The sequence below is a fragment of the Pristiophorus japonicus genome, unplaced genomic scaffold (genome assembly GCF_044704955.1).
Source record: "Pristiophorus japonicus isolate sPriJap1 unplaced genomic scaffold, sPriJap1.hap1 HAP1_SCAFFOLD_949, whole genome shotgun sequence".
NCBI lineage: Eukaryota > Metazoa > Chordata > Chondrichthyes > Pristiophoridae > Pristiophorus > Pristiophorus japonicus.
Genome location: NW_027254878.1, coordinates 130,252 through 149,931, shown reverse-complemented (window position 1 = coordinate 149,931; position 19,680 = coordinate 130,252). Strand labels below are relative to the sequence as shown.

General features: G+C 45.8%; 1 protein-coding gene across 1 annotated transcript; it reads left to right on the top strand.

The window, feature by feature from the left end:
• Nucleotides 1-2,474: 2,474 nt before the first annotated feature.
• Nucleotides 2,475-18,504, top strand: LOC139258370 (zinc-binding protein A33-like; the record flags this gene model as incomplete). The annotated part of the gene is made up of 5 exons (XM_070874748.1): nt 2,475-2,570; nt 2,908-3,141; nt 5,053-5,075; nt 5,174-5,289; nt 17,880-18,504. Coding segments are annotated over 5 exons (1,044 nt in total), but the record flags the coding sequence as incomplete, so codon positions are not given.
• Nucleotides 18,505-19,680: the final 1,176 nt, after the last annotated feature.

The window sequence follows — 19,680 nt, the reverse complement described above, 5'->3', positions numbered from 1 at the left end:
CCTATCCACTGTCAACCCTTTAAGTATCATTTGCCATTCTATTCTAGCCAATTCACGTCTCATACCATCAAAGTTACCTTTCCTTAAGTTCAGGACCCTAGTCTCTGAAGTCACTCTCCATCTTAATAAAGAATTCTACCATATTATGGTCACTCTTCCCCAAGGGGCCTTGCACAACAACATTGCTAATTAGTCCTTTCTCATTACACATCACCCAATCTAGGATGGCCAGCCCTCTCGTTGGTTCCTCGAAATATTGGTCCAGAAAACCATCCCTAATACACTTGAGGAAATCCTTCTCCACTGTATTGCTACCAGTTTGGTTAGCCCAATCTATATGTAGATTAAAGTCGCCCATGATAACTGCTGTACCTTTATTGCACGCATCCCTAATTTCTTGTTTGATGCTGTCCCCAACCTCACTACTACTGTTTGGTGATCTGTACACAACTCCCACTAGCGTTTTCTGCCCTTTGGTATTCCGCAGCTCCACCCATACAGATTCCACATCATCCAAGCTAATGTCCTTCCTCTCTGTTGCTTTAATTTCCTCTTTAACCAGCAACACTACCCCACCTCCTTTTCCTTTCTGCAGATGAAGAGGGGTGGGGGAGTCTCCAGTGGAGCATAAACACCAGCACGGTCCAGTTGGGCCCAATGGCCTGTTTCTGTGCTGTACTTTCTATGTCATTGTTTCTGTTTCTGTATGCTTGTTATGTTATCTATATATTACCAAAAGTCTTGTGGCGGGCACATAGCGGCTGTCCTCAAACGAACTTCCTATCACCAACATTTTTGGTTATGCTTTCTGTGAACATTGTAAAGTGCTGTGTCAGCATTGTTGTGATGTAGTTGCAGAATCTGCACACTAGGAGGCTCTGTGGGGTGGGTTTCTGAATTCTTTCTCCCAACTCCGTCACCAGCTTCCAAATGGAAAATACCGATATCTTCCACCTCCTCTTGGCAATACTATCGGGAATTTACTCATAAACTGTGTTTTTAGCCTGTATCTATTGGGCTAGCTGGGGAAACAACCTGGCCGTGTAAATAAGTCTGAAAAGAAAGGTTTGAGTAACTTTTCTTGGTTCATTTTGTTGCAATTTCTGGCTCCTGATTGGTAGGATTTTGAAAAACAGAACAACTTAATTGGTTGGTTCTCGGTGGATCGGTAATTCCTGATTGGGCGAATCTCCTATCTCTCACCTGTGTGAATCAACATGGTTAACAACAGAGCATAGTTATTTCAGCCAATCAGGGAGGAGTATGATGGACATTTTGCGATTTGACACTTTTTACTGTGACACATTGAGATATGAGCGACTCACTGGACTAACATTGTATTATAAAGCAGTCATCATCATCATAGGCAGTCGAGGAAAACTTGTTTCCACTGGTTTGCCACACGCTCCTTCCGATGTCTGCGCTTGGTTTCTGCGTGCTCTCGGCGACGAGACTCGAGGTGCTCAGCACCCTCCCGGATGCTCTTCCTCCACTTTGGGTGGTCCTGGGCCAGGGATTCCTAGGTGCCGGTGGGGATGTTACACTTTATCAAGGAGGCTTTGAGGGTGTCCTTGAAATGTTTCCTCTGCCCACCTGGGGCTCACTTGCCATGTAGGAGTTCCGAGTAGAGCACTTAACTCCTGTGGTATTCACTCATGGGTGTAATGGCATCCACAGCGTGGTTGTTTATTAGTAAGAAAAGAAATGGGTTCACCTGCATGGTTCCAGAAGTGTAAGTACAGTAATAGTCGAGTTAATTTCAGGGCAGTATTTTAAATCAGTTTAAAACAAAAAAATAAAGCCTCACAAATTCTCTATTAAATTCATATCTCGGACCACACATTCCTGCTGTAAAGGAAGTGGGATTAGGTGGTTCCTGAAGTGGTGAGCCAATCCCTAATGCAAGTTTTATTGAAGACAAGAAGCTGAAAATCTACCTCAGAAACTGCTGAATGTAAAGAAAACGAGGTAATGTAAAATTCTGAGAACTCTACATAGGGACAGGAATAGGTCATTCAGCCCATCGAGCCTGTTTTGCCATTCAGTTAGATCATGACTGACCTGCGTCTTAAGTCCATCTATCTGCCTTGGTTCTGTAATCCTTAATATCCTTGCCTAACAAAAATCCATCAAACTCAGTTTTCAATTGACCCCCAGCCTTACAGGCTTTCGGGTGAGTTAAAGATTCACATCACACTTTGTGTGAAGAGGTACTTCCTGACATCACCCCTGAACGGCCTGGCTCTCATTTTAAGGTTCTGTCCCTTTGTTGTGGATTCTCCCACCAGAGGAAATCGTTTCTCTCGATCTACCCCATCAACACCTTTAATCATCTTAAACACCTCAATTAGATCACCGCTAATCTATATTCCAGGGAATGAATGCTCTGAGAATTTTCTTTGATTAAACTAAATGGTATTTAATTATCAGCTGTTTATGGCACAAAGTGCACAAATTAACTGATCTTTGTTCAGGAGGAACTGCGAACCTTACTGAGGCCGGTCCGGGACAAGAAGGAGGAATGTGATGCTGTAAAAAGTGATTATGTGAAAACTTTGGCCCACATTCAGGTACATTTGATGTCACTTTGTTCTATATTTTCCAATCACGATTTGTTTCTCTTTGAACCGTTGAATGTCCATTACCAAAGTAAAATCTCACTTTAGCGAATCATTGAATTATGGCGGACACTTTCCTTGTGCTGGTGAAACCGCAGTTAAAGAAAATACAGCAGTTCGATCCTCAGTTAGAGCTCCCGCTTCTGAATAAATTATCATCTGGTCCCCATTAACTAGATTTCACTGCATCAGGGAATGTTTATCTCTAAAATATTCTTGTATGAAGAGAACTGCACCACCTTTTTAAAATGCTCATTTGTTTTTTTTCCAATCTCATTATTTTCCAAAGGACCAAGGCAAAAATACAGAAAAACAGATTAAATGTGAATTTGAAAAACTTCACCAGTTTCTCCGTGAGGAAGAGAAGACTGTGTTGGAAGATCTGAAACTGGAGAAAGAGAAAAACAGTCGGGAGATGGAGGGGAGGATTGAGAAGATAACGGAGGAAATCTCATCGCTTTCAGACACCGTTCAGGATATTGAACAAGAGCTGAGTGAACAGGACAGCATCAAGTTTTTAACGGTAGCTGTATATTTATGTGTTTTTTGTTTCCTTAGTCCCTCTTTGACACAGTCTTTGAGATTGTGCAGGATGTGCCATCAAAACCTAGGATATTATATTGAATTACACAGTATTTACAGCACAGAAACAGGCCATTCAGCCCAACAGGTCCATGCTGGTGTTTGTGTTCCACAGACTCCTCCCACCCTTCGTAACCGAAGCCCATCAACATATTCTATTCCTTTCTCCCTCGTGTTTATCGAGCTTCCCCGTAAATGTATTTATAGTACTCACCTCAAGCACTCCATGTGGTAGTATGTTTCTCCTTCACCACTCTCTGGGTAAAGAAATTTTATTATGTTAAAGGTTCTATATAAATGTAAGTTATTGAATTCCCGATTGGATTTATTAGTGACTTTCTTATACTTATGGCCCCAGTTCTGATCTCCCCTGCAAGTGGAAACAGTTTCTCTACGTCTAGAAAACCCTTCCATAATCTTAAAGGTCAGGTCACCCCTCAGTCTTCTCCTTTCTAGAGAAAAGGGCCCCAGCTTGTTCACTCTTTCCTGATTGGTACAACCTCTCAGTTCTGGTATCTGTCTCGTAAATCTTTTTTGCACCTTCTCTCGTGTTTCTATCTTTTTTTTGTTAATATGGAGACCAGAACTGTTCACAGTACTCCAAATGTTGTCTAACCAAGGTTCTATACAAGTTTAACATCACTTCTCTGCTTCTCCATTCTCTAGAAATTACCCCAGTGCTTTGTTTGCTTTTATGGCCGTATTAACCAGTGTCACTACTTCTAGTGATTTGTGTATCTGGTATTCCCAGATCCCTCTGGTCCACTTCCCCATTTAGACTCATTTCCAAAGGAGTATGTGGCCTCCTTTTCTTCCTATTGATATGTGCCACCTCACACTTGCCTATATTGAAGCATATTTGCCAAACTGAGTAACTACTTTTAATTCCTAGTCTCAGTTTTCTGTTTAGTCAACTTGCTCTCCATTCTGCCACTTGTCCCCTGACTCCACATGTTCTGACTTTAGTCACACGTCTATTATGCGGTATCTTATCAAAGGCCTTTTGAAAATCCCAAAATGGTACATCTACTGAATTCCCCTTATCTCCCCTTTCTGTTACTTCAAAGAATTCAGTAAGGTTGGTCAAGCATGATCTCCCCTTGTGAAATCTGTGCTGACTATTCTTCATTATATTTCCAGATTCTAGATCTTTTTCTGTTACATCTTTGAGTACAGATTCCATTCTCTTTCCAACCACTGACATTTAGCTAATTGGTCTATCGTTCGCTGGACTTGTTCTACCTCACTCACTAATATAAAACTCACTCACTGAACAAAATAATACCAACCACCTATGACGAGAAGCAGAGTGTGCCAGTATTTTGTGATTGTTGTGCATGCTTTACTTCCTTGATTATTGATTGGTGATCGATGTTTGTTCAGTAAATATACACATGAAGTACCTATATTGTGTGAGTGTGCAAGGTGTTTTCTACTGAAATTAGTGCCTGTGGCTAAAATGGTGTCTGGTCAAACCAGTGGCTCGGATGCCATTTCTATTGGACAGCACTGGTATAGATTCACAGATACATTCATCCCCTTTGGGCAAAGGACACGAGCAAGTTCCAACTTGAATAGGTTAAAGGGACTGTCTTTAAATAATATTTTAATTCTAATAATTTGAAACTTCAGGATGTGACAATTGGATTGTAGCTCTGCGTTGTGTTGTGCAGTCAGATCGAGTCAGTTGTAATGTTATGGAGTAACTCACAGTACAGTGAGGGCAGGAAGAGGCAGCCCAATAACTTCACATATTTACAATGTACTTTTCTGTGGAATCCAGCCTGTTACTTTCTTTTTGTGATAAAATGTTCTCAAAACACAAACAGTAATAATTGTTCTTATTCTGCAGAAATTTCTGGAAACAGAGAAAAGGTATAATTTACAGCCTTGATTTGAGCCGATATTTTAATTTCTAACATTTCTCGCCCACCCTGGAATGATCCAACACTGCCCTTTATCTCCTGTTTCAGAGCGAAGCGAACTCTCCCAGAGCCACAGAAGGTTTCCCCTTTAATCAATGTGGGGAAGTACATTGGGTCACTGCAGTACAGAGTGTGGAGAAAGATGCTGACAGTGATTAATACAGGTGGGTGTGAGCTTCCTGACACCAGCTATTAAACAGCTCTCTGTTAGTAGACCGGACCTGTCTTTTTATAATAAATATCTCATTGTATGTGTAACTGACTAGATTATACTTTCAGTCAGTTTTCTGGTAAAATACATCATTGTCAGATCTGCTCCCATTTGACATGTTTGATGAAATTCTGGTGGAGGTGTTTTGGGGGCAGATGTGAGATATACTGATCTTCCGCCTGCCCCGTGGATGGGTCCCTGACCCTGTCCCAAATCCTGGAGTCTTGGGTATTTCCATATTGTGAGTCGGAGCCAATGTATATCCCGCTCGAATAGGGAGCCAAAGTTCGGTGGCAGTAGACGGGTCAGAACGGTCAGGGACATGAGGAGCTACATTTGAAAACTGAAAATTGCTGCTGCTTTTGCTGGAGGCGGGTTTTCTGAAAGCTCACGGTCAATCAGCGATTGATTACATTTGGGAATCTAGTCTTTAAATGTTAAATACCCCAATGTCTTCAGCAACACTGGACACCAGGACACGGGAAGCGGAGTCCGTAAATTCTTTAAAAGGAAATTAGATAATTGCTTCATAAGACCATATTAAAGAGTAGGGGAGTGAGTGGGACAGTCAAATTAGTTTGCCTGGATTGGCCTATGATTTAATAATTGTCAATAACCAGAGTCCATAGATTTCAAATCATTGGCAAAAGATCTCGATGGGAGATGAGCAGAAATGTTTTCACTCTGAGTTGTTGGAATCGGAACCCTCTCCCTGTAAAGGTGTTGGACAGTACTTGAGGATGAAGACCTCGCAGGGTTACGGACAAAATGTGAGGGTGTGGGACTAAACACGACTGTTCTTTCAAAATCCCAGCAGGGACATGAAGGGCCAAATGGCCTCCTTCTGTGCTGTAAGTTTCTATGATTCTATGATTCACATCCCATTGTGGGTCGCGAATCTCAGTTAAACAGGCGGTAACTGCGACTGCCTCAACTTTAAAATTACACCACAATTGTCCTCAACAAAATGCGGCCTATCCTGAATGTTCACACAGAGCCCACTCCACCACAATGTGGGTGGTCAACCCTCCCTCACTATTTTCCCCAACTTAACCCCTAACTCAACCCAACTTAATCCCACCACTATGTGGAAGGATACCCACTCACCAGGGCTGATGACCAAGAAGGCCGTACATGGACTTCTCAGTGCCTCACCTCCTTGGAAGGTGCAGCCCTCCCCCAGAGGCTTTTGGGGAGATTTGCCCACTGCTTGCTGATGACCTGAAGCTCACATCCACTGGGACAGTAATACTGTCTGGCAGTCAAAGTCACTGCTGTCTTCAATGTTTTTACATCTGGATCCGGATCCTTCCAACCAGCATCCGGTCATCTTTACCACATTGGTCATGCACCATTGGATAAAAAAGTTGACTGATGATATCCTCAGGGGCTCATTCACTTCATTTTCTTCCCAATGGAACCAGAAAACAATAAGGGCAATCTGTCCAGTGCTACAGGCAGGTAGGTGTAATGTATGGAGAAAGAGTCAGACTGAAGACTGTGAGCTCAAAGTAAAGTGTGACCGTAGTCTTTTATTGCAGGTCTCCAGAGTGTCTCACCAACCTGTGCTCCCAAGGGATTATGGGATCCCTTCGAACTCCAGGGAATGAGCCCTCTGGTGGCTGTACAGAGTAAATACAAGTTTGCATATATAACAACACTCCCCCCTCGCCCCCAAAGTCAATAGTGTAACTGTTTACAATGTGAGTCGATCTGGGGCCCTTCTTGCCCTGGTTGATAGTCTCGGTGTGAAAGCTGGTATTGTTGAATCATTGGTTGGGCCCTCGCTGGGCTGCTGTGGATGATGGGTTCTGCTTCGTGGTCAACCGTGGTGCCGGTTGCTACTGGTGTGTATGTTGGGGGAAGGTAAGGTCCAAGGTGGGTTGCTCAGGATAATCCATAAATCTGAGTTTGATTTGGTCCAAGTGTTTCCGGTGAATGAGTCCATTAGAAAGTTTGACCCGAAACACCCTGCTCCCCTCTTTGGCCACGACAGTGCCGGGAAGCCACTTGGGACCTTGCCCATAATTCAATACAAATACAGGATCATTGACTTCAATCTCGCGTGACACATTTGCGCTATCATGGTCTGCACTTTGTTAAAGCTGCCTGCTCTCTACCTGTTCATGTAGATCAGGGTGAACTAACGAGAGCCTTGTCTTAAGTGCTCTTTCCATGAGCAGTTCAGCAGGTGGGATCCCAGTGAGCGAGTGGGATCTCATGCGGCAGCTAAGCAGGATACGGGATAGGCGAGTCTGCAGTGAACCTTCAGTTACCCTCTTCAAGCCTTGCTTGATGGTTTGCACTGCTCTCTCTGCCTGACCATTGGACGCTGGTTTAAACGGGGCAGATGTGACATGTTTGATCCCGTTGCAGGTCATGAATTCTTTGAACTCAGCACTGGTAAAACATGGCCCGTTGTCGCTCACCAGGACATCGGGTAAGCCGTGAGTGGCAAACATGGCCCGCAGGCTTTCAGTAGTGGCAGCGGACGTGCTAGCCGACATTCAATCCACTTGGAATAGGCGTCTACAACCACAAGGAACATTTTACCCAAGAACGAGCCTGCATAGTCGACGTGTTCCCCAGACCACGGTTTGGAGGGTCAAGACCATAAACTTAGCGGCACCTCCCTGGGTACATTGCTTAACTGCGAGCATGTATTACATCTGTGAACGCAGGACTCTAAGTCCGCATCGATACCAGGCCACCGCACGTGGGATCTGGCTATCGCTTTCATCATTACGATGTCTGGGTGGGTACTGTGGAAGTCATTGATGAAGGTGTCTCTGCCCTTCTTGGGGACCACTACTCGATTGCTCCACGGAAGGCAGTCTGCTTGTATAGACATTTTCATCTTTGCTGGAACGGCTTTATCTCTTCCTGTATTTCCACTGGGACACTGGACCAGCTCCCGTGAAGCACACAGCTTTTGACTAGAGATAATAAGGGGCCCTGGCTTGTCCAGCTTTTGATCTGCCAGGCAGTGACGGGTGATTGCTCACTCTCAAATACTTCCATAACCATGGCTAGATCTGCGGGCTGCGCCATTTCCAGCCCCGTGGTGGGCAATGGCAGCCTACTGAGAGCATCGGCGCAGTTTTCTGTGCCTGGCCTGTGGCGGATGGCGTAGTTGTATGCGGACAACGTGAGTGCCCATCTTTGGATGCAGGCCGATGCGTTGGTATTTATCCCTTTACTCTCGGAAAAAAGGAATATAAGTGCCTTATGGTCAGTTTCCAATTCGAAATTTAGCCCAAACAGGTCTTGATGCATTTTCTTTACCCCATAGACACACGCTAACGCTTCTTTCTCAATCATGCTGTAGGCTCTCTCAGCCTTAGACAGACTCCTGGATGCATAAGCAACCGGTTGCAGTTTCCCAAAATCATTAGCTTATTGCAATACACACCCAACACCATATGATGACGCATCACAGGCTAGTACCAAACGCTTACATGGATCATACAACACATGCAATTTTTTGAGCATAACAATTTCCTCACTTTTACAGAGGCATTTTCTTGGCTTTTGCCCCAAACCCATTCGTCCCCTTTTTGTGGTAAGACATGCAGTGGTTCCAACAATGTGCTAAGACCCGGTAAGAAGTTACCAAAGTAGGTCAGGAGTCCCAGAAACGACCGCAGCTCCATCACATTCTGTGGCCTCGGTGCGTTCTCGATTGCCTCCGTCTTCCCGTTGGTGGGCCTGATGCCGTCCGCCGCAATACTCCTTCCCAAGAACTCCTCTTCAGGTGCCATGAAAACGCACTTCGAGCATTTCAACCTGAGCCCCACGCAGTTGAGTAGACTAAGAACCTCCTCCAGGTGCTGCAAATACTCGATTGTGTTCCGACCTGTAACCAACATTTCATCCTGGAAGACCACGGTGTGCAGGACCGACTTCAGGAAGCTTTCCATGTTTCTCTGGAATATCGCCACAGCTGATCGGATTCCAAATGGGCATCTGTTATGAAGAAAAAGACCTTTGTGCATGATGCAGGTGAGGGCCTTCGATGATTCCTCCAGTTCCTGGGTCATGTAGGCTGAAGTCAGATCCTGCTTCGTGAACGTCTTTCCTCCCGCCAGCATTGCAAAGAGGTCATCGGCCTTTGGTAGTGGGTATTGGTCCTGCAGGGAGAAACCATTGATAGTTACTTTGTAATCGCCACAAATTCCGATGGTGCTGTCTCCCTTGAGGACTGGGACGAAAGGACTGGCCCACTCGTTGAACTCGATCGGTGAAATGATGCCCTCTCTTTGCAGCCGGTCTAGTTCGATCTCTACCCTCTCTCTCTTCGTGTACAGTACTGCTCTCGCCTTGTGATGGATGGATCGCGCCCCCGGAATTAGGTGGAACTGCACTTTTGCTCTTTCGAATTTCCTGATGCCTGGTTCGAACAGTGAAGAAAATTTGTTTAAGACCTGGGCACACGAAGTGTTGTCAGCGGGCGATAGCGCTCGGACGTCGTCCCAGTTCCAGCGTATCTTTCCCAGCCAGTTCCTGCTGAGAAGCGTGGGACCATCGCCCGGTACCACCCAGAGTGATAGCTTGTGCACCGCTCCATCGTAGGAGACCTTTACGGTAGCACTGCCGATTACAGGAATCAGTTCTTTTGTGTAAGTTCTTAGTTTCGTGCGAACTGGAGTTAAGACTGGCCTTGAGGCCTTGTTGCACCACAATCTTTCTAAAGTTTTTTTGCCCATGATGGACTGACTCGCGCCTGTGTCCAGTTCCATTGACACCGGGAGTCCATTTAGTTCAACATTCAGCATTATCGGGGGACAATTCGTGGTGAATGTGTGCACCCCATGTACCTCTGCCTCCTCAGTCTGAGGCTCTGGTTTGTCGTGATCCTCCGTGGATCTGTCCTCCTTTGCAACATGGTGATTTGCAGGTTTAACAGCATTTGCAGCTCGCCTGCACACTCGTTGGAGGTGTCCCTTTGTTCCACAGCCCTTGCAAATGTACCCTATGAATCGGCATTAATGGAAACGATGATCACCCCCGCAGTGCCAACAAGGTGTTAATGATCTTGCATTCATCACCCTTGATGGTGGACTCAGACATCTGCGGACGTTCAGCTGCAGGTATGTGTGCCCTGCCCTGTACGTTACAATTCGAAAACAACATCACTTTGTTCTCAGTACTTGCCGCAGCACTTGTGTGCTGAGAGATTTGCTTCGTATTGTCACTGGTGGCAATGAATGCCTGGGCTATCGCTATGGCCTTACTCAAGGTTGGGGTCTTTACAGTCAAAGGTTTGCAAAATATGGTTTTGTGACCAATGCCATGTACGAAAAAGGCTCTGAGCATGTGCTCCAAATGTCCTTCAAATTCACAATGTCCTGCAAGGCATCTTTGCTCGGCGACATAACTCACTACTTCTTGGCCTTCAGACCTTTTGTAGGTGTAGAACCGGTACCTCGCCATCAGAACGCTTTCCTTCGGGTTCAAATGCTCTCGGACCAGTGTGCACAAATCATCGTACGATTTCTCCGTGGGTTTCGCTGGAGTGAGCAGATTCTTCATGAGGCCATACGTTGGTGCCTCACAGACAGTGAGGAGGATCACACTTCATTTGGCAGCATTCTCTTCCCCATCTAGCTCATTAGCTACGAAGTATTGGCCGAGTCGCTCCACATAAGTTTCCCAATCATCTTCCTCTGACAATTTCTCCAGGATGCCCACTGTTCTCTGCATCTTTGGGTTCGCTATCTGTATCTCGTCGCCAGTTGTTATGTATGGGGAAAGAGTCAGACTGAATACTGTGAGCTCAAAGTTAAGTGTGAACTTAGTCTTTTATTGCAGGTCTCCAGAGTGCCTCTCCAACCTGTGAGGCCTCCTTAAATACCTGTGCTCCCAAGGGATTATGGGATTCATTGGGACTCCAGGGTATGAGCCCTCTGGTGGCTGTACAGAGTAAATACAAGTTTGTATATATAACAGTAGGGTACTGTTATGTATGCAACACTATGTAACCAGCATTCTACCGCCACCAGAGGGCATATCTGATGGAGTTCCAAGGGATCCCAGCATCCCTTGGGAGCACTGTATATAAGCTGGCCTCCGATGCTGTACCAACACTCTGGAATTCGAATAAAGAGACTAAGGTCACACTTACTCACATAGAAACATAGAAAATAGGTGCAGGAGTAGGCCATTCGGCTAATCGAACCTGCACTGCCATTCAATAAGATCATGGCTGATCATTCCTTCAGTACTCCTTTCCTGCTTTTTCTCCATACCACTTGACCCCATTAGCCATAAGGGCCATATCTAACTCCCTCTTAAATATATCCAATGAACTGGCATCAACAACTCTCTACGGCAGGGAATTCCACAGGTTAACAACTCTCTGAGTGAAGAAGTTTCTTCTCATCTCAGTCCTAAATGGTCTACCTCTTATCCTAAGACTCTGTCCCCTGGTTCTGGACTTCCCCAACATCGGGAACATTCTTCCCGCATCTAACCTGTCTAGTCCCATCAGAATCTTATACGTTTCTATGAGCTCCCCTCTCATCCTTCTAAACTCCAGTGAATAAAGGCCCAGTTGATCCAGCCTCTCCTCATATGACAGTCCAGCCATCCCTGGAATCAGTCTGATGAACCTTTGCTTGCCTTCCTCAATATCATGAACGTCCTTCCTCAGATTAGGAGACCAAAATTGAACACAATATTACAGGTGAGGCCTCACTAAGACCCTGTACAACTGCAGTAAAACCTCCCTGCCCCTGTACTCAAATCCCCGAACTATGAAGGCCAACATACCATTTGCCTTCTTTACCGCCTCCTGTCCCTGCATGCCCACTTTCAGTGACTGATGAACCATGACACCCAGGTCTCGTTGCACCTCCCCTTTTCCGAATCTGCCGCCATTCAGATAATATTCTGCCTTCGTGTTTTTGCCCCCAAAATGGATAACCTCACATTTATCCACATTATACTGCATCTGCCATGCATTTGCCCACTCACCTAACCTGTTCAAGTCACCCTGCAGACTCTTAGCGTCCTCCTCACAGCTCACACCGCCACCCAGTTTAGTGTCATCTGCAAACTTGGAGATATTACACTCAATTCCTTCATCTAAATCGTTAATGTATATTGTAAAGAGCTGAGGTCCCAGCACTGAGCCCTGCGGCACTTCACTAGTCACTGCCTGCCATTCTGAAAAGAACCTGTTTATCCCGACTCTCTGCTTCCTGTCTGCCAACCAGTTCTCTATCCACGTCAGTACATTAACCCCAATACCATGCGCTTTGATTTTGCACACCAATCTCTTGTCTGGGACCTTGTCAAAAGCCTTTTGAAAGTCCAAATACACCACATCCACTGGTTCTCCCTTGTCCACTCTGCTGGTTACATCCTCAAAAAATTCCAGAAGATTCGTCAAGCATGATTTCCCTTTCATAAATCTATGCCGACTTGGTTCGATCCTGTCACCTCAACAGTACTCAGTTAGATTTGTTCATTCTGGACGTAACAGGTACCAACTGGTAAATGGAGCAATTGACTGAATGAATATCAAAGCCCCATATGAAAACCTGCTCAATATCATGAACAGGAAATGTTTTCATTTGATTCATGTGCAGTGTGCATGTCATATAACCTTATACTGAACATAAAACCCATTCTCTGGGAATCTGTCTTGATGCTTTCATCAGGTGATAATCTACCATACCAGCCCCTGTGACTCAAACAAAGTATCAAGGTGGTTGATTACTGATCAGGGTTATCCCCAGCAGTCATGACTTACAACTGCAGTAAGGTTTCTACAGACAGAGGGGGACACTGGACATAATGAGGCCCATGTCAATGCAAGAAGTGCGATAGAGAAGACTGTAGGCATTTTGAAGCCTGGTTTCTCGATGCCTGGACAAATCTAGTCGAGCCCTGCAATACAGTCTGTCGAGAGTCTCCAGAATCACTGCAGCTTGCGAGGTACAGCATAATATCGCAGTGAAGACAAGCTTGCTGCTACTGGAAGGGGATGATGATGAGGACGTGGGAAGAATATCCATTCGCTCAGCATGAGGAGGGTGCACAGTAAGGGGAGAATGTGGTACAAAACCAGTAGCCAGAGACAAGAGGACCAATTATAGCGCAGTGCTTTCAATGAATAAATGCTGACACACTTCCGTAGATGTATCAGAGAATCAGGGAGCCCTTACTGCTGCTCCTTCAGACACCTTGCCACTTGTGTTTCCTGCTGATTTAGAAGTCGCCTGCCCTGTAATTAACAGGCTGTATCAGTGCTCTACTCCCTCCCTGCTAACTCAGTCTCTCAATGAGGAACACTATCACTGCTCCTAACTTGTCCTGCCTGAATAATTAGGGCCCCAGGACATCAGTGGGTTAGTGGCAGAGACACGTGGGCTAAACCAGCAACTGGAGTGAATCCAGCCCCTCACATCGCAATCAAAGACACTGGCACGGACAGGCCTGATTCTGTCATTTAGCATTCTTCGATTCCTTGACTTCTCTCAGTTTTCTCCATTGATGAGATTCTCTTCCCTATAAGCGAATCTCTGTGTAGCTTTTCCTTCAAATTGCTACATCTCACCCTTCTCAGGGTAATTTTCTCGTCTGACACTGCAGCATTCCTCAGTACTACACTGGAATGTCAGCCTGCATTTTGTGCTCAAGTCTCTGGAGTGGGATTGAACCCATGACCTTCTGAGAGGTGAGAGTGCTCGCACTGAGCCATGGCTGACACCTAGGGGCCAAAATTCAGGGTCTGAGAGAGACCCATTACTGACCGTTTGTGGGGGCCATGTGGCGGAATCCCGTGACCGTCGCTTTGTCGTCAAATGACCGCCCCAACCCAGATTCAGGTCGGGGATTTTTCGGCCTGGTCCCGATTCCGCCCCGATCCTGATGACCGCTGCAAGCGCTTCCCAATCGGCCGGCAAGATTGTGCCCCTGGGTTCGGCCGGGCCACTAACAGGCAGCCGTGTACCCCCTCTTGGGTGCTAGACCGCTGGCCCGGCCGAAACCCTCCCTGGTGGCCCAGTGGCTGAAGATATAATACTGACAGACGCTCTCCCCTTTAACGGAGGGAGAGAGCGTGGTGACACACGCGCGCTGTGACATCACCACTACTCCACCGCTGATTGATAGCGGCGGAGTCCCGGTCCTGACACAAATTCAGCTCCTTCCTGTCGATCTCCCGCCCCCACTATGACCGACTTCCGGCGGGACTTTGAAACTCCTCCAGCCGCTTCGGACATCCCAGCAGTAAAAGCAGGTCAGATCCTCATAGGTGCTCCGGCTTTCTGACATACCTGAATTTTGGCCACCTAGTCTCTGAGTTCTGGAAGTCTATGAGCTCCTGCACAGAACACAGAGCCTGCTTCAGGAAACTGAAATTTGATGTTCACACCAATAAAGAGGGAGGTGGACAGCCCAGACTGTAACAAGCACAAGAACATTCACAAAAAGAATAGATTAAAAATAAACATGATTACTGCAGTTAGCTGTAAGGATGATGAAATATTCCTGACAATGTCAATACATAATGGGACAAATAAAAGTAAAAGACAAAAACTGAGTGTTGGAATTCTGAAATATAGGCATTGATAGAATTTTATGCTTTTATCAGTCTGCATTCGATAAAAAACAGACTCGTGTTTTAGTTACATCCTACTTTGGAACTGAAGACTGGAAGATAAGTATAACTCTGTGCAGGTGGAATAAAGAGACAAACAAACCACAGATAAAAAGAATCAGAGTGTCCAGCCAGCTCAGATTGGGAGAACGCATGGGAAAGATTCTCTTAAGGAAAAGAGGCAAGATTTGGAAGAAATTGGAAAGAAATGAATAAAATACTGCAGTGAGAGGTGACGTGAAATGTGGGTGTGGTCTGTGTTTGCATCATTTCCTGTTTACATTTCAGACTTCCTGCAGTGAGCAGGTCAATCAGTCCATTAATATTCTCTCTGTGATTGCAGTATCTGCTATTTCTTCTCCCCCTCTGCTCAGGGATTTACTTATATTTCAGTTTCCAGTTCTGATGAAGGGTCCACACCCAAGATGTTAATTTGTCTCTTCTTGTTTCAGAAGCTTTTTTATGGTGCGGTATATTTCTAACATTTTCTGTTTTTATAATAAATACAATAATTGTTGAAGTTAAATGTTGATACCTGAGAACATTTTGTGCATCAGTGCACTGCCTCACAGCTCAATCTTTACAAAGGCTGAAACTGTAAATGTACAATTGTAATAATTTAATGGGATCCTATTCTCAGGATAGTGACCCCATCAAGCAAAGTGACTGAATACCATAGTTAGGCCACACCACAGGCAGTATTACATTCCGTGTATTTAACCAGAATGATTTTAATTTTACCCAATCTAATTGTTCATCAGGTAGAAGTGTATTCAGTGACATCACACTGATATTGACCAGTTCTACGTGTGTAACGACTGGAAGCTGTTGTTTATATTTTCTCGTTCAGTTGACTGACCTGGTCCTTTACTTCCTCTGTCTCAGTTTCTTTCAATCCTCCTGACTGTTAATCCCTTTTCCATTTGCCTATCTTTTCACTACCTGTAGGTACTTTCTCTCCTGTTGTGTGAAGAGGATCATTTGTTTGCCACACTTATTCTGGAATTTGCAGCATATAATTAACTTAAATGATTATATTTGCAATTAGCAAACCTCGGCTGCTGGACAATTCCAGACACCGTCACTAGAGAGGATGACAATGTGTTTAAATATAAAAGTGTGAATGTTCAGTGTGACCAAAACTGAACTGACCTTGTGTGAAAGTCTACACAAACATCCGTTAGTCAATAATGCGTTTCTGTACATGTTATACTTCACTTAAATGTCTTGTCGACCATGTGTGAACCATGATATTTTAAGGCCCAGATCCCTTCCTTGGCACTTTTTGTTCCAGATCACAATACACTGTGATGGAGATAACCCCAGACAATACTGCAAATACAGGAGGTCAGACACGGTATTTTCCTTCTGCTCTGTGATGGAGAATATATTTTGAGATAAGCTGCCCAAGTGGTGAGATCCAATCTTCATAGCTGTGTCGGTGTGTAAGAGTGAAAATATCGCCCATATTGCATTTTACACCACACTCTAATGTATAACATACTCTAATCCCTGCGAACAGCGCTGTCTGTTGAAATCATTATTGTTCCAAAATAGTGAAGTGAGAGCCACACCAGTTGCTCCATCTCACTCCGATCTGTCCCGTACCAGGCATTGCTGGTGGAATTGGCTCTGATTGTACGTGGGCTGAAACACCCCCTTCATCCACATTCAGAAAGTAGCACAGGCGAACAGGAGTGTTATTGAACAACAAATTTTACAAATGATACAAACTTTACACCAGACACATTTCCATCAGTGTATCTGTGGGTGAAGAGGAACAATTCTCTTGGTTCTGCTGCCAGTTATTTTAAATACTGAAACCAATAAACATTCTTTGCAGTTATTACACAGAAAATAACCTGTACAATTTTATACATGTCACAATCGGAGTTAAAATAACAATTAACTTGGAAAAGAAAATGCCTTGTTATAGCTTACGTAATCTTGCAGGTGTGCATATTTTTATATTATTTCGACTGCAGTTTAACTGATCCCACTGCCATTTTGTATATTTTAAGGTACTCGGTCTGTATCTGTCCAGATGCTGCAATAATGTCATTTTATCCACTGTTCTCCCATGGGGAGCCATACCCCCTTCTCACCTCCTCCCTATTTCCGACAGTTTATATTGCAGACCCTGATTCAGTGCAGTCCTGGGGTCCAGTCTCTCTCTCCCTCTCTCTGTCTCTCTCTCTCTCTCTGCCAGTCGCGCACGCGCGCCCTCTCTCACTCTCTGTCCTTCTCTCTGTCCCCCTCACTCTCTCTCCCTTTCTGTCTCTCTCTCTCCCTCTCTGTCTCTCTCCCTCTCACCCTCTCTCTCCCTCTCTCTCTCTCTGTCTCTCTCTCCCTCTCTGTCTCCGTCTCCCTCTCCCTCCCTCTCTCTCTCTCTCTCCCTCTCTCTCCCTCCCACCCTCTCTCTCCCTCCCACTCTCTCTCTCTCTCCCCCACCCTCTCTCTCTCTCCCTCTCTCTCTCCCTCTCTGGCTTTCTCTCTCCCTCTCTGTCTGTCTCTCTCACTCTCTCTCTCTCTCTCTCTCCCTCCCTCTCTGTCTCTCTCTCTCCCCCTCTGTCTCTCTATCTCTCCCTCTCTCCCTCTCTCTCCCTCTCCCTCCCTCTCTCTCCCTCTCTCTCTCTCCCTCTCTCTCTGTCTCTCTCTCTCTGTCTCTCGCTCACTCTCTGTCCCTCTCTCTCACACACACACTCTCTCTCTCTGTCTCTCCCTCTCTCTCTGTCCTTCTCTCTCTCACTGCAGGGTGTGCCCGCTCGGTAAAACCTTTCCCCGGCAGTGTTTTCCCGTTTTCCCTGTGCACTGCTGAAAGTCTCCCCTGAGGATGAATTTCTAATTGTGGATCATTGCCGATTTGACCAATCACTAACCGGCTGTGAAAGTTGCAGTGAGTGACTAACTTTCTATCTGTGTCCATCTGTTGCCAGCTCCAGTCACCTTGGACCCTAATACAGCCCATCCTGACCTCCTGTCTGAGGACCTGAGCACCGTGAGACACACCTGGAAACGGCAGCAGCTTCCCGACAATCCGGAGAGATTTGATCCCTGTCCCTGTGTCCTGGGATCGGTGGGATTCACATCAGGGAAACATTCCTGGGAGGTGGAGGTGGGGAACAAGACTGAGTGGGCTGTGGGTGTGGCCAAGGAGTCAATCAACAGGAAGGGTGGACTCACCCTGAATCCAGGTAACGGATACTGGGCAGTGGGACTGAGAGAGGGGAATAAATACTGGGCTTGTACCAAACCATGGAAACACTTAGAGCTGAGTGTGAACCCGAGAAAGATTGGAGTCTGCCTGGATTATGAGGGAGGGAAGGTGTCCTTTTATAACTCAGATAACAAGTCCCATATCTACACTTTCACTGGTACATTCACTGAGAAACTCTATCCTTACTTCAGTCCACGTCTCGCTCATGGGGGTAAAAACACAGACCCGCTGAAAATCTGTCCCCGGGCAGTAACAATCCAGGAGGATGAGGGTTTTATCCCTTTATCAAAATAAAACAGCTTCTTACACCAGGCACAATATTCCCAGACTCAGCACCTCCGGCGAGACCTCGCAGGCAGCCTGAAGCTTATTGGAAAACCACGGTGCACCAGCCCGATACTCCACCCATTGACTCACCCGGTGAGTGCCAGGTCCCGGCAGTGGAGCAGGAGTCTGGGAAAATCCCACCCCGATAATCACCGATAAATACCCGCAGGGTCTGGGAAAATCCCATCCCGATAATCACCGATAAATACCCGCACGGTCTGGGAAAATCCCATCCCGATAATCACCGATAAATACCCGCACGGTCTGGGAAATCCCACCCCGATAATCACCGATAAATACCCGCAAGTTCTGGGAAAATCCCACCCCGATAATCACCGATAAATACCCACAGGGTCTGGGAAAATCCCACCTGGTAATAATTGCAATAATCTGAATATCTGCCCTTTCCCATCACCCAGTACCTCAGTGATTCTGAGAAAATAGTTTGATTTTAGGATCCCAGCTTCTGTTTATAATAGTAAATTGTGTGAGTCAGAGTAAACAATGAACTGAACCATAGTGATAGAATCATCAGCATCATCATAGTCAGTCCCTTGGAATCGAGGAAAACTTGCTTCCACTCTTAGCATGAGTTCTTAGGTGGCTGTACAGTCCAATACGAGAATCACAGTCTCTGTCACAGGTGGGACAGATAGTCGTTGAGGGAAAGGGTGGTCAGGGAGCCCGGTTTGCCGCACGCTCCTTCCGCTGCCTGCGCTTGATTTCTGCATGTTCTCGGCGACAATATTCGAGGAGTTCAGCGCCCTCCCGAATGCACTTCCTCCACTTGGGGCAGTCCTTGGCCAACGACTCCCAGGTATCAGTGGGGATGTCGCACTTTTTCAGGGAGGCTTTGAGGGTGTCCTTGTAACGTTTCCTCTGCCCGCCTTTGGCTCGTTTGCCGTGGATGAGTTCCGAGTAGAGCATTTGTTTTGGGAGTTTCGTGCCTGACATGCGAACTATGTGGCCTGCCCAGCGGAGCTGATCGAGTGTGGTCAGTGCTTCAATGCTGGGATGATGGCCTGGACAAGGATGCTAATGTTTGTGCGTCTGTACTCACTGGAGATTTGCAGGATCTTGCGGAGACATCGCTGGTGGTATTTCTCCAGCGAGTTGAGGTGTCTATTGTACATGGTACATGAAACACCAGGACTGGTTTGATGAGAAATGATCAGGAGATTCAAGAACTAATA